This window comes from Gobius niger (assembly GCF_951799975.1).
Source record: "Gobius niger genome assembly, chromosome: 8".
Lineage (NCBI taxonomy): Eukaryota > Metazoa > Chordata > Actinopteri > Gobiiformes > Gobiidae > Gobius > Gobius niger.
The window spans coordinates 2,050,703-2,062,624 of record NC_136859.1 but is presented as its reverse complement, the minus strand read 5'-3'; the positions used below and the strand labels follow the sequence as shown (position 1 = coordinate 2,062,624).

General features: G+C 36.3%; 1 protein-coding gene across 1 annotated transcript in view; it reads right to left on the bottom strand.

Moving 5' to 3' along the window:
- LOC306966342 (ATP-dependent 6-phosphofructokinase, platelet type-like) overlaps window positions 1-11,922 on the bottom strand; it is a 47,158-nt gene that overhangs the window by 16,161 nt on the left and 19,075 nt on the right. The window contains exons 13-15 of the mRNA XM_079561070.1: window positions 7,347-7,493; window positions 3,802-3,872; window positions 3,636-3,723 (exon numbers count right to left, since the gene is read on the bottom strand). Coding sequence (XP_079417196.1) covers window positions 3,636-3,723; window positions 3,802-3,872; window positions 7,347-7,493 — 306 coding nt within the window. The remainder of the gene's footprint in view (window positions 1-3,635; window positions 3,724-3,801; window positions 3,873-7,346; window positions 7,494-11,922) is intronic.

Sequence of the window (11,922 nt, the reverse complement as noted above, 5' to 3'; positions counted from 1 at the left end):
ATGGAGGGAGGAGAGGGGCGTGATGATGGACAGAAGAGGCGCTTTAACATTTATAGTCACGAGTCGCTAAATCACACGCGTCAGTTTCTCACTCAGGGTTTGGGGGGAGCAGCACCTGCCCTGGGGCTGACTGACGGAAACATGGCTGCCAAAAGCTCACTCACACAGAGGCAGGAAGTTCAACATATTTTTCTTCATGCAGTCTTTATATTTGAAGAGTTTAGTGGTGCTAGGCTAGTGCTAGGCTAGTGCATGTCTATGGTAACTAGCCTGCATTAACCTCTTCACTCCCGCCTGAACCGAGAGGATCTTTTTTTTTGTCAATTTTTTTTTCAGCTTTTTGGTCAATTTTTTATCACATTTTTGTCATTTTTTCATAAATTTTTCATCAAATTATTGTCATTTTTTTTGTCACATTTTTGTCAATTTTTTCATCAATTTTTTCATCAAATTTTTATCATTTTTTGTCACATTTTTGTAATTTTTTTGTCACATTTTTTGTCATTTTTCGTCAATTTTTTATCAATTTTTTGTCATTTTTTTGTCACTTTTTGTCATTTTTCGTCAATTTTTAGGTATCTGTTTGGTCAATTTTTTATCACATTTTTGTCATTTTTCGTCAATTTTTTATCACATTTTTGTCATTTTTTCATACATTTTTCATCAAATTATTGTCATTTTTTTTATCAAATTTGTGTAATTTTTTGTCACATTTGTGTAATTTTTTGTCACATTTTTTGTCATTTTTCGTCAATTTTTTATCAATTTTTTGTCATTTTTTTGTCACTTTTTGTCATTTTTCGTCAATTTTTTGTAATTTGTTTGGTCAATTTTTTGTCACTTTTGTCATTTTTCGTCAATTTTTTATCAAATTTTTGTCATTTTTCATACATTTTTCATCAAATTATTGTCCTTTTTTTGTCACATTTTGTCAATGTTTTGGTCATTTTTTGTCATATTTTTGTCATTTTTTTGTAATGTTTTTGGTCTATTTTTATCAAATTTGTGTAATTTTTTTGTCATATTTTTTGGCCTTTTTTCGTCAATTTTTTTATCAAATGTTTGTCATTTTTTTGTCACTTTTTGTCATATTTTCATAAATTTTTCATCAAATTATTGTAATTTTTTTGTCACATTTTTGTAAGTTTTTTCATACATTTTTTCATCAAATTTTTATCATTTTTTCTAAAATTTTTGTAATGTTTTTGGTCTATTTTTATCAAATTTGTGTAATTTTTTGTCACATTTGTGTAATTTTTTTGTCACATTTTTTGTCATTTTTCGTCAATTTTTTATCAATTTTTTGTCATTTTTTTGTAACTTTTTGTCATTTTTCGTCAATTTTTTGTAATTTGTTTGGTCAATTTTTTATCACATTTTTGTCATTTTTCATAAATTTTTCATCAAATTATTGTCATTTTTTTGTCACATTTTTTGTCATTTTTTGTCATTTTTTTGTCATTTTTTGTCACATTTTTGTCATTTTTTCATCAATTTTTATTAATTTTTTGTCATTTTTTCATCAATTTTTTAAATCAAATTTTTGTCATTTTTTGTCACATTTTTGTCTTTTTTTTTGTCACATTTTTTATCATTTTTTCATCAATTTTTCGTCACTTTTTTGTCACATTTCCATCATTGTTTTCGTCTCAGTTTTGTTGCTATTTTCACACCTTTTTTCCAGAAGCTTTTCGACTGGACATTAAAGCCAAACTGGAGAAAATGTGCTCGGTTCAGGTGGGAGTTAAGGGGTTACTGGGACTGTTACCTTCTCTTTCCATCCCATCACCAGGTTCTTACTGTGCTGGGACTAAAGTGGACGGTCTGCGGACGGTCAGGGGTGGCTCAGGGGTTAGAGGGACGGTCAGGGGTGGCTCAGGGGTTAGAGGGACGGTAGGGGTGGCTCAGGGGTTAGAGGGACGGTAGGGGTGGCTCAGGGGTTAGAGGGACGGTAGGGGTGGCTCAGGGGTTAGAGGGACGGTCAGGGGTGGCTCAGGGGTTAGAGGGACGGTCAGGGGTGGCTCAGGGGTTAGAGGGACGGTCTGCAGACGGTCACGGAGGTCAGCAGGAGGTGGGCGGGGCTTCAGGTGTGAGGGGCCAATGGGAGAGAGCCAAGCTTTGAGTATGAGATGATGAATGGGCTGATGATTTAATAAAGTTTACAGAATCGACAACATGAGTTCTGGTGCAGAATGACAAAGGAAAGGAGGATTCAAGGTCGACCGATAGATTAGTCTGATGTTTGTATTTTTATAAATCAATGGCTTTCAAAATACGTGAAATCAGGATTAAAACAAAGAACAAAATGAGGAAAATCAGGAGGCTGTGTTTACAAACATATGTCTGAATCTCCTTCAGAGATTTCTGTCATATTTTCCCCATTTCTTTTCAACCATGTTTTAACACATTTTTCTCAAATTTCCTCCTATTTTTAACTCCCACCTTCCCCATATTTTACCATTATTTCACCCAATTGTTTACCCCATTTTTTATTTTTTTCCCCCCAGTTTTGAAAGATTTTTAAACACAATTTTTCCTCAACATTTTTCCCTATTTCTTTCCTCTATTTTTCCCTTAATTTCTCCCAATTTCTTGCCCAACTTTTTTTTTATTTTTCCCCAATTTTTAAAAGATTTTTAAACACTTTTTTTTTTCACTTTTTTCCTTAACATTTATATATTTCTTCCCTATTTCTGCCATTTTTTCCCCATTTTTTGTTTTGTTTCCACACCTCAATTTTTTCTTTTTGTTTTCACTTTATTTCACCCAATTTCTTCAAAAAAGATTTTTTCCACATTTTCCCGCAAATTTCCTCCCATTTTTAACTCCCACCTGTCCCATATTTCAATTTTTTTTTCCGCCCAATTTCCCCCTTCTCTCCATTTTTTACTTTTTGACGTAATTTTCTCCCAATTTTTTGCCCAATTTTTTTTTACATTTTCCCAAATTTTTAAATGATTTTTAAACACTTTTTCCCCACTTTTTATCCCCATTTTATTTACTTTTTGTTGTCACTTTACCCTGTATATTTATTTCACCCAGTTTTTCAAAAAATATTTTTTTCCCCACATTTTGTCTCAAATTTCCTCCCATTTGTAACTCCCACCTCCTCCATATTTTATAATTTTTTCGGCCAATTGTTTTCTCCATTTTTAATTTTTTCCCCACCCATTTTTGAAAGATTTTTAAACACAATTTTTCCTCAACATTTTTCCATTTTTCCCCTATTTCTGCCCCATTTCCCCCTATTTCTTTCCCAATTTTTTTTAAATTTTCCCCCAATTTTTTTTAAAGATTTTTAAACACGTTTTTTCCCCCCATTTTTTACTTTTTGTCTTTATCCTGTATATTTATTTCACCCAGTTTTTTTCCTAAAGTTTTTGCCCCATTTGTTTCCACCGTTTCTCTCAGATTGTTTTCCCAAATTTACCCACGATTTTCTCCAATTTTGTACTTTTTTTTTCCATTCCCCCCATAGTTTACATAAAGATAAACTGGATATTAAATGTATCTTGTGGATGTATTTCCTACCTCTACTGCTGCAGCGCTATCATCATTTAGTGACAAATCAAACGTATCGGTCGACCTCTGAAGTGAATGAAGCGTCTGTAATAATGGAGGTATTTTGTTTGTACCTCGAATCCTCCGATGACCAGGAGCGCGTTGATCTTGTGAAGCTTCATCTGCTCCGCGATCTTGTCCAGATGTTTCCCTGGAAGAGTCCTGTCGTGGAACAAACAGACCGTCAGTAAAGTTACTATATAAGTTACTATATAAAAGTGTTTGAGGTAAAGTTCTCACCTCTTGGTTCCCAGCAGTGACCCGCCCTGACCGGTCCAGCCCCCGACATCGCCCCAGGTGATCTCCTTAATCTGAAAACACAGGGAACAATCTGTGAGCTACAGGTTTCTCAAACCCGTCCTCTGTGTTTGACCCTTTCCAACAGCTGGACGTCGACAGGAGCCGCGTGGAAGAGGCTAAAAGGAGTTCTTTAGTATTAAGTTCTGCCTCTCTGTACATTTCAACAGCTCATAATGCCATGTTTTTAACCTCTTAACTCCCACCTGAACCGAGAGGATCTTTTTCCTCACGTCATTAGATTTTTTTCCATAATTTCTTTGTTGGGTATTCAACTCTTTTTTATAACTTTTTTGTCATTTTTTGCTACATTTTTTGTAATTTTTTTGTAATTTTTTTGTAATTTTTGTCATTTTTTGTCATTTTTTGTAATATTTTTGTCATTTTTGATCATTTTTTGTAATATTTTTGTCATTTTTTTGTCCTATTTTTGTAACGTTTTTGTCATTTTTTGTCACATTTTTGGTCATTTTTTGTAATATTTTTGTCATTTTTTGGTCAATTTTTTTAATCACATTTTTGTCATTTTTTGGTCATTTTTTGGTCATTTTTTTGTAAATTTTTTGTAATGTTTTTGTCATTTTTTGTCACTTTTTTTTTTACTTTTTTGTCTTTTTTTGCATTTTTGTCTTTTTTTTCGTAAATTTTTTTGTAAAATTTTAATCACATTTTTGTCATTTTTTCGTCCATTTTTTATCACATTTTTGTCACATTTTTGTCATTTTTTCTGTCACGTTTTGTCACTTTTTTTCATTTTATGGTCAATTTTTTTATCAAATTTTTGTCATTGTTTTGCTACATTTTGATCATTTTTTCATCAATTTTTCATTTCTTTTTTGTCACATTTCCATCTTTGTTTTCGTCTCAGTTTTGTTGCTATTTTCACAGCTTTTTTCCAGAAGCTTTTGGATTGAGGTAAAGCCAAACAGGAGAAAATGTGCTCGGTTCAGGCGGGAGTTAAGAGGTTAAACTAGTGTTCGATCTGACCAAAAAAATGGACAAAAAATGTGACAAAAAATTTACGAAAAATGACAAAAAATGTGACAAAAAATGATAAAACATGATAAATAAATGACAAATAAAATGACAAAAAATGTGACAAAAAATGACAAAAAATGTGACAAAAAATGACAAAAAATGTGACAAAAAATGAGACAAAAAATGATAAATAAATAACAAATAAAATGACAAAAAATGTGACAAAAAATGACAAAAAATGTGACAAAAAATGAGACAAAAAATGTGACAAAAAATGATAAAAAATGATAAATAAATGACAAATAAAATGACAAAAAATGTGACAAAAAATGACAAAAAATGACCAAAAAATGGACAAATAATTGACAAAAAATGTGACAAAAATTCCAAAAAAATTCCAAAAAAATGTGACGAAAATGTGACAAAAAATGACAAAAAAAAAAAATGAAAATAAATTTACAAAAATGAGTTGAAAACCCCCCAAAAAATGGAAAAAAATCTGATGACGTGAGGAAAAAGATCCATTTAGATGAGTTTTGTAGAGCTTAGCTTTACAGGATTTGGGTAAAACTGAACTGGAGTTTGGTGCTCTCGGTTCAGGCGGGAGTTAAGAGGTTAAATATTTCCCCCCCCATTTTTTCTAAATTGTTTCCCCTTTTTTATCTTCTTTTGGAGATCGTCTAATCTTCCCCTTGCTTCATGGTCCACCCCAATAGAAGCCGCACTGATGACCCAGGAAATACAACTCCTGTCCAGTCCAGTGTCATCGTCGTCTTTCTCCTAATTAACTCGGTCACGTCGGCGCCAGCTCGTCTGTGGTCAGTTCTGTCCACACATGAGGCGACCTCGTCCTCGTGTCCCTCGTGTCCCTCCCCTGGACCGTCCCGCTCTCAGACGGGTCAAACAGTCCTGAATGTGTGAGGGTTATTTATAGAGCAGCCATTGTTTCCTGGCTCTCTTTATCGGTTTGCCGGAGCAGACTGTAATCTGGCGTGAGGCTCAGAGAGGAGCAGCTGTGTGTCCTGGAGAAACCGCTCCAGATCGGGAGGGTGTGAAGCCGCTCGACATGATCCTCAATAAAGAAGTAACGTGATTAAAATGCTCTCTGAGATCAGCTCCTGGATCTGTATCTGCGTCGGCCAAGGCACGCCCGGGTTAAGTCAGTTGTTTTTCATTTTCATCCTGAGTAGAGATATTGTTACATGTTGGAGTACTGCATAACGCTACTTCAGTATTCAAAATGGCCACTGGAACTATGCGTGATGTCATTGGAAACACATGTATAGGCCCAAAATAGCATCTGCTGCTGATGCTCTGGGGTTTGTGTCCTAGCTAGCTGTCTTTCTCTCTGTACCTGTCCTTTATAGAGTGTAGTACCTGTCCTTATTAGAGTCTGTACCTGTCCTTAGTAGAGTGTAGTACCTGTCCTTAGTAGACTGTAGTACCTGTCCTTTGTAGACTGTAGTACCTGTCCTTTGTAGACTGTAGTACCTGTCCTTAGTAGAGTGTAGTACCTGTCCTTAGTAGACTGTAGTACCTGTCCTTTGTAGACTGTAGTACCTGTCCTTTGTAGACTGTAGTACCTGTCCTTTGTAGACTGTAGTACCTGTCCTTAGTAGACTGTAGTACTTGTCCTTTGTAGACTGTAGTACCTGTCCTTAGTAGAGTGTAGTACTTATCTTTGTTGAGTCTAGTACCTGTCCTTCATAGAGTCTGTACCTGTCCTTAGTAGACTGTAGTACCTGTCCTTTGTAGACTGTAGTACCTGTCCTTAGTAGAGTGTAGTACCTGTCCTTAGTAGAGTCTGTACCTGTCCTTAGTAGACTGTAGTACCTGTCCTTAGTAGACAGTAGTACCTGTCCTTTATAGACTCTGTACCTGTCCTTTATAGACTCTGTACCTGTCCTTAGTAGACTGTAGTACCTGTCCTTTGTAGACTGTAGTACCTGTCCTTTGTAGACTGTAGTACCTGTCCTTAGTAGAGTGTAGTACCTGTCCTTAGTAGACTGTAGTACCTGTCCTTTGTAGACTGTAGTACCTGTCCTTTGTAGACTGTAGTACCTGTCCTTTGTAGACTGTAGTACCTGTCCTTAGTAGACTGTAGTACCTGTCCTTAGTAGAGTGTAGTACCTGTCCTTAGTAGACTGTAGTACCTGTCCTTTGTAGACTGTAGTACCTGTCCTTTGTAGACTGTAGTACCTGTCCTTTGTAGACTGTAGTACCTGTCCTTAGTAGACTGTAGTACCTGTCCTTAGTAGAGTGTAGTACCTGTCCTTAGTAGACTGTAGTACCTGTCCTTAGTAGAGTCTGTACCTGTCCTTTGTAGAGTCTGTACCTGTCCTTTGTAGAGTCTGTACCTGTCCTTTGTAGAGTCTGTACCTGTCCTTTGTCAGTGTAGTACCTGTCCTTTGTAGACTGTAGTACCTGTCCTTTGTAGACCGTAGTACCTGTCCTTAGTAGACTGTAGTACGTGTCCTTAGTAGAGTGTAGTACCTTGTAGAGTATAGTACCTGTCCTTTGTAGAGCCCCTCGAAGCCGTCACTGACAGCGAACATGCGGTGGCCCTCGGTGATTCCCACTCGCACCGCCGACCTCACGGCGGCGTTCATGCCGGCCGCCGGAGCGCCCACGTTCAGCACCGCCACGTTAAAGTTACTCTGGAAAACACGGAGCAGACGATGACGACATCAGAGCGGAGAGAGGAGAACGCCGCCGGGTCTGAGGGAAACCACATGTGCAGCAAACCATGTAGAGAAAAGAAAAGTACAGGAGAGACACGAGCCCGAGGTCGGACCCAGAGGTTCTCAAACTGTGGTCACTTCAAGAAGCACCGGGAAACGGCCTTCAGGAAACAACACGTCCATTCAGTCATAAAGAGTCTCATCGAATTCAGGGGTGGCTCAGGGGTTAGAGGGACACGCTGCAGACGGTCACGGAAGTCAGCAGGAGGTGGGCGGGGCTTCAGGTGTGAGGGGCCAATGGGAGAGAGCCAAGCTTTGAGTATGAGATGATGAATGGGCTGATGATCAACAACATGAGTTCTGGTGCAGAATGACAAAGGAAAGGAGGATTCAAGGTCGACCGATAGACTAGTCTGATGTTTGTATTTTTATAAATCAGTGGCTTTCAAAATACGTGAAATCAGGATTAAAACAAAGAACGAAATGAGGAAAATCAGGAGGTTGTGTTTACAAAAATATGTGTGAATCTCCTTCAGAGATTTCTGTCATATTTTCCCCATTTCTTTTCAACCATGTTTTAACTATTTTTTTTTTTTTCAAATTTCCTCCCATTTTTAACTGCCACCTTCCCCATATTTTACTTTTTTTTTTTTTTTCCCATTTTTATTTTTATTTTTAACACAATTTTTCCTCAACATTTTTCCATTTTTCCCCTATTTCTTTCCTCTATTTTTCCCTTAATTTCTCCCAATTTCTTGCCCATTTTTTTAAAAATTTTTCCCCAATTTTTAAACTTTTTTTTTTCACTTTTTTCCTTAACATTTATATTTTTTTCCCTATTTCTGCCAATTTTTCCCATTTGTTTCCACACCTCAATTTCCCCCCCAATTTTTCACTTTTTGTTTTCACTTTATTTCACCCAATTTCTTGAAGAGAGAAGTCACAAAACTACTGCTGACAATACTTTATTGATTATGCTGACGTCATCTATCAGAACACCTCAGATACAAACTTGTATTCCTTAGATGTAAATACCGCATCATAGCACCTGCAGGTTTGACCTTCAGTGTCCATGCAGAGAGAGCAAAATGTACACAAGACATTTTCATTATCTTCAATTCATGTTCAAGTGTGTTCATCTGAATTATCCATCCTACTTTAAAGGAAAATGGACTTTTTCAAGCTTTCCATCATGTTATTCTGTCACTCCCTCATTAAAAACATGCCTGAAGTGTTGCCTTGGCACATTCACGTATTTTTGAGTAATCTGTAAAAACTCTGATGGCGGCCATTTTAGGGATAGGTTTGCCTGAGTCCTCCTAGGAACGCCCCCACCTCCTGGAGACGCCTCCGAGCTTTCGTCACCAGCCGAGTAACCAACTTTCAACTTTCAAGACATTCACTACAGCCATTTTGAGAGAGACATTTTATACAAGGCAGTTATTCTAATTTACTGCATTTACAGACCAACAGAAGGTTTGTCATCATTGTAGTGTGATATAGACTGGTGCTATGGGATTGAAACAAGCATAATACCCCCTCTTGTGTTCAAAATGACTTAAAGGGGAAAAGGTTTCAATGGAAAGTCCATTAGAGCAAAGACCGTCCGGAGCCTCCACCACTTCCTCTTAGGCGTCAGTGACTAACAGGGACGTCCATGTTTTTCCACTGTTTATGACCGGACCATTCAGGGTGAAAGAGGGAGAGACATTCAGCAAACTGTCGTAGCCTGGACTGACTAGAACCTGCAGCTGAGTACATGAGCTGCAGTCTTACTCACTAGGCCATTAGCTGCACGTGATATTGTCATTACATTGTGGACTAAACCACCCACAGCCTCTTTAACCTCTTAACTCCCACCTGAACGGATCCCATTTTCTCCAGTTTGGCTTTACCCAAATCAAAAAGATTCTTGGGGAAAAAGCACCAAAACAGCCACAAAAAATGAGAAGAAAACAAGGATGTAAACGCAACAAAAATGTGACAAAAACTCAACAATAAAATTCAAAAAATTCAACAAAAATGTGACAAAAACTTAACAATAAAATTCAAAAAATGTGACAAAAATGTGACAAAAATGTGACAAAAATGTGACAAAAACTCAACCAAAATGTGACAAAAACTCAACAAAAATGTGACAAAAATTCAACAAAAATGTGACAAAAACTCAACCAAAATGTGACAAAAACTCAACAATAATGTGACAAAAACTCAACAATAATGTGACAAAAACTCAACAATAATGTGACAAAAACTCAACCAAAATGTGACAAAAACTCAACAATAATGTGACAAAAACGTGACAAAAACTCAACAAAAATGTGACAAAAATGTGACAAAAATGTGACAAAAATGTGACAAAAATGTGACAAAAACTCAACCAAAATGTGACAAAAACTCAACAAAAATGTGACAAAAATTCAACAAAAATGTGACAAAAACTCAACCAAAATGTGACAAAAACTCAACAAAAATGTGACAAAAATTCAACAAAAATGTGACAAAAACTCAACCAAAATGTGACAAAAACTCAACAATAATGTGACAAAAATAAAAAAAAATGTGACAAAAACTCAACAAAAATGTGACAAAAATTCAACAAAAATGTCACAAAAATTCAACAAAAATGTCACAAAAACTCAACAAAAATGTCACAAAAATTCAACAAAAATGTCACAAAAACTCAACAAAAATGTGACAAAAATTCAACAATAATGTGACAAAAACTCAACAATAATGTGACAAAAACTCAACAATAATGTGACAAAAACTCAACCAAAATGTGACAAAAACTCAACAATAATGTGACAAAAACGTGACAAAAACTCAACAAAAATGTGACAAAAATGTGACAAAAATGTGACAAAAATGTGACAAAAATGTGACAAAAACTCAACCAAAATGTGACAAAAACTCAACAAAAATGTGACAAAAATTCAACAAAAATGTGACAAAAACTCAACCAAAATGTGACAAAAACTCAACAAAAATGTGACAAAAATTCAACAAAAATGTGACAAAAACTCAACCAAAATGTGACAAAAACTCAACAAAAATGTGACAAAAATTCAACAAAAATGTCACAAAAATTCAACAAAAATGTCACAAAAACTCAACAAAAATGTCACAAAAATTCAACAAAAATGTCACAAAAACTCAACAAAAATGTCAAAAAATGTGACACAACACAGCAACAACGTGAGGAAAAAGGTCAGTTTTGTGGGTGGTAAGAGGTTAATCTGCACTAAAATCGGACTGAACAGAGACTGATCAATCGTGCCACAGTTTGAGAACCGCTGGTCTGAAGCGCAGTCATTCGTCAAAGCGGATCTTAAATGGAGGTTAGATTAAAGCTCACAGAAGGCATTCATAACAACACTGCGCATTTCCTCACAAACTCCACACGAGTAACACCACACAATGCAGTTTCCAGACTCCCCGTCGTGGTTCCACTAAGTTACAACAACAACCCGCTCTGCAGAGTCAGACCGACACATCTTCAGCTTCATACAAGGTGCAAATCAAAGCCAGGAAAGTCCACACTCTCTGTGAAGAACCTCAGAAGAACGGATCAGCAGCAGGCAGAACATGCATCACCACATGCCCATCCACAGTCACAGGTTCAGACTCTCCACATCCATCGTCCACAACCCCATTTCAGATGCAAAACCACCAGACGGGCATGCTGTCAGGTTACCTTCCTCTGCGGAATTCGTTAAAACATGCGAATGATAAACGTGTGTTAGAAAGGAAGGTTCCTCGGTGCCTCAGGACCAGATCGATAAGTGAACAAATGTCTTAAAGACGAGACGCTGACATTTATCACATTACAGAGTCTGGGAGGCAGATGACAGAGAAATACAGAAGTAATAGCCTGTTGTTCCTTTAAAGAGGGTGAAGAAAACGGCTGCAGGTGAGAGGATCAAACATAATCATATAGAAATAATATCAATTTGATATTAGAGCGCGGACGTCGGGAATCTTGTTTTGTTTATGGCAGTAAAATAGCATTAAATGTAACTTTCTGTATAAACCCAGACAAAATGCCATTGTCTCGATTTGGGCTTAAAAGCAGCGGTCAGTAATAAAGGACCATGAAAATGACCTGGATCTAGTGTTTAGCTGCATTTCAACTAGGGATGGGCGATACCAGATTTTTTGGAATCGATACGATACCGATACTTTTAGGATCATTTTTGTCGATACCGATACTGGTCATTTCATATGGGTGAATGTATTTCAATCAATATACATTTCTAAAACTGGTTATTTTATATAATTAACTGGTCAATTAAAATGATATTACTTTAACTGGTTAATTAAACAATACTAATGTGAAATCAAATACATAAACACAGTTTTAAATTAATACTTAAATGACAAACAGAACCTAAACCAGAATGAT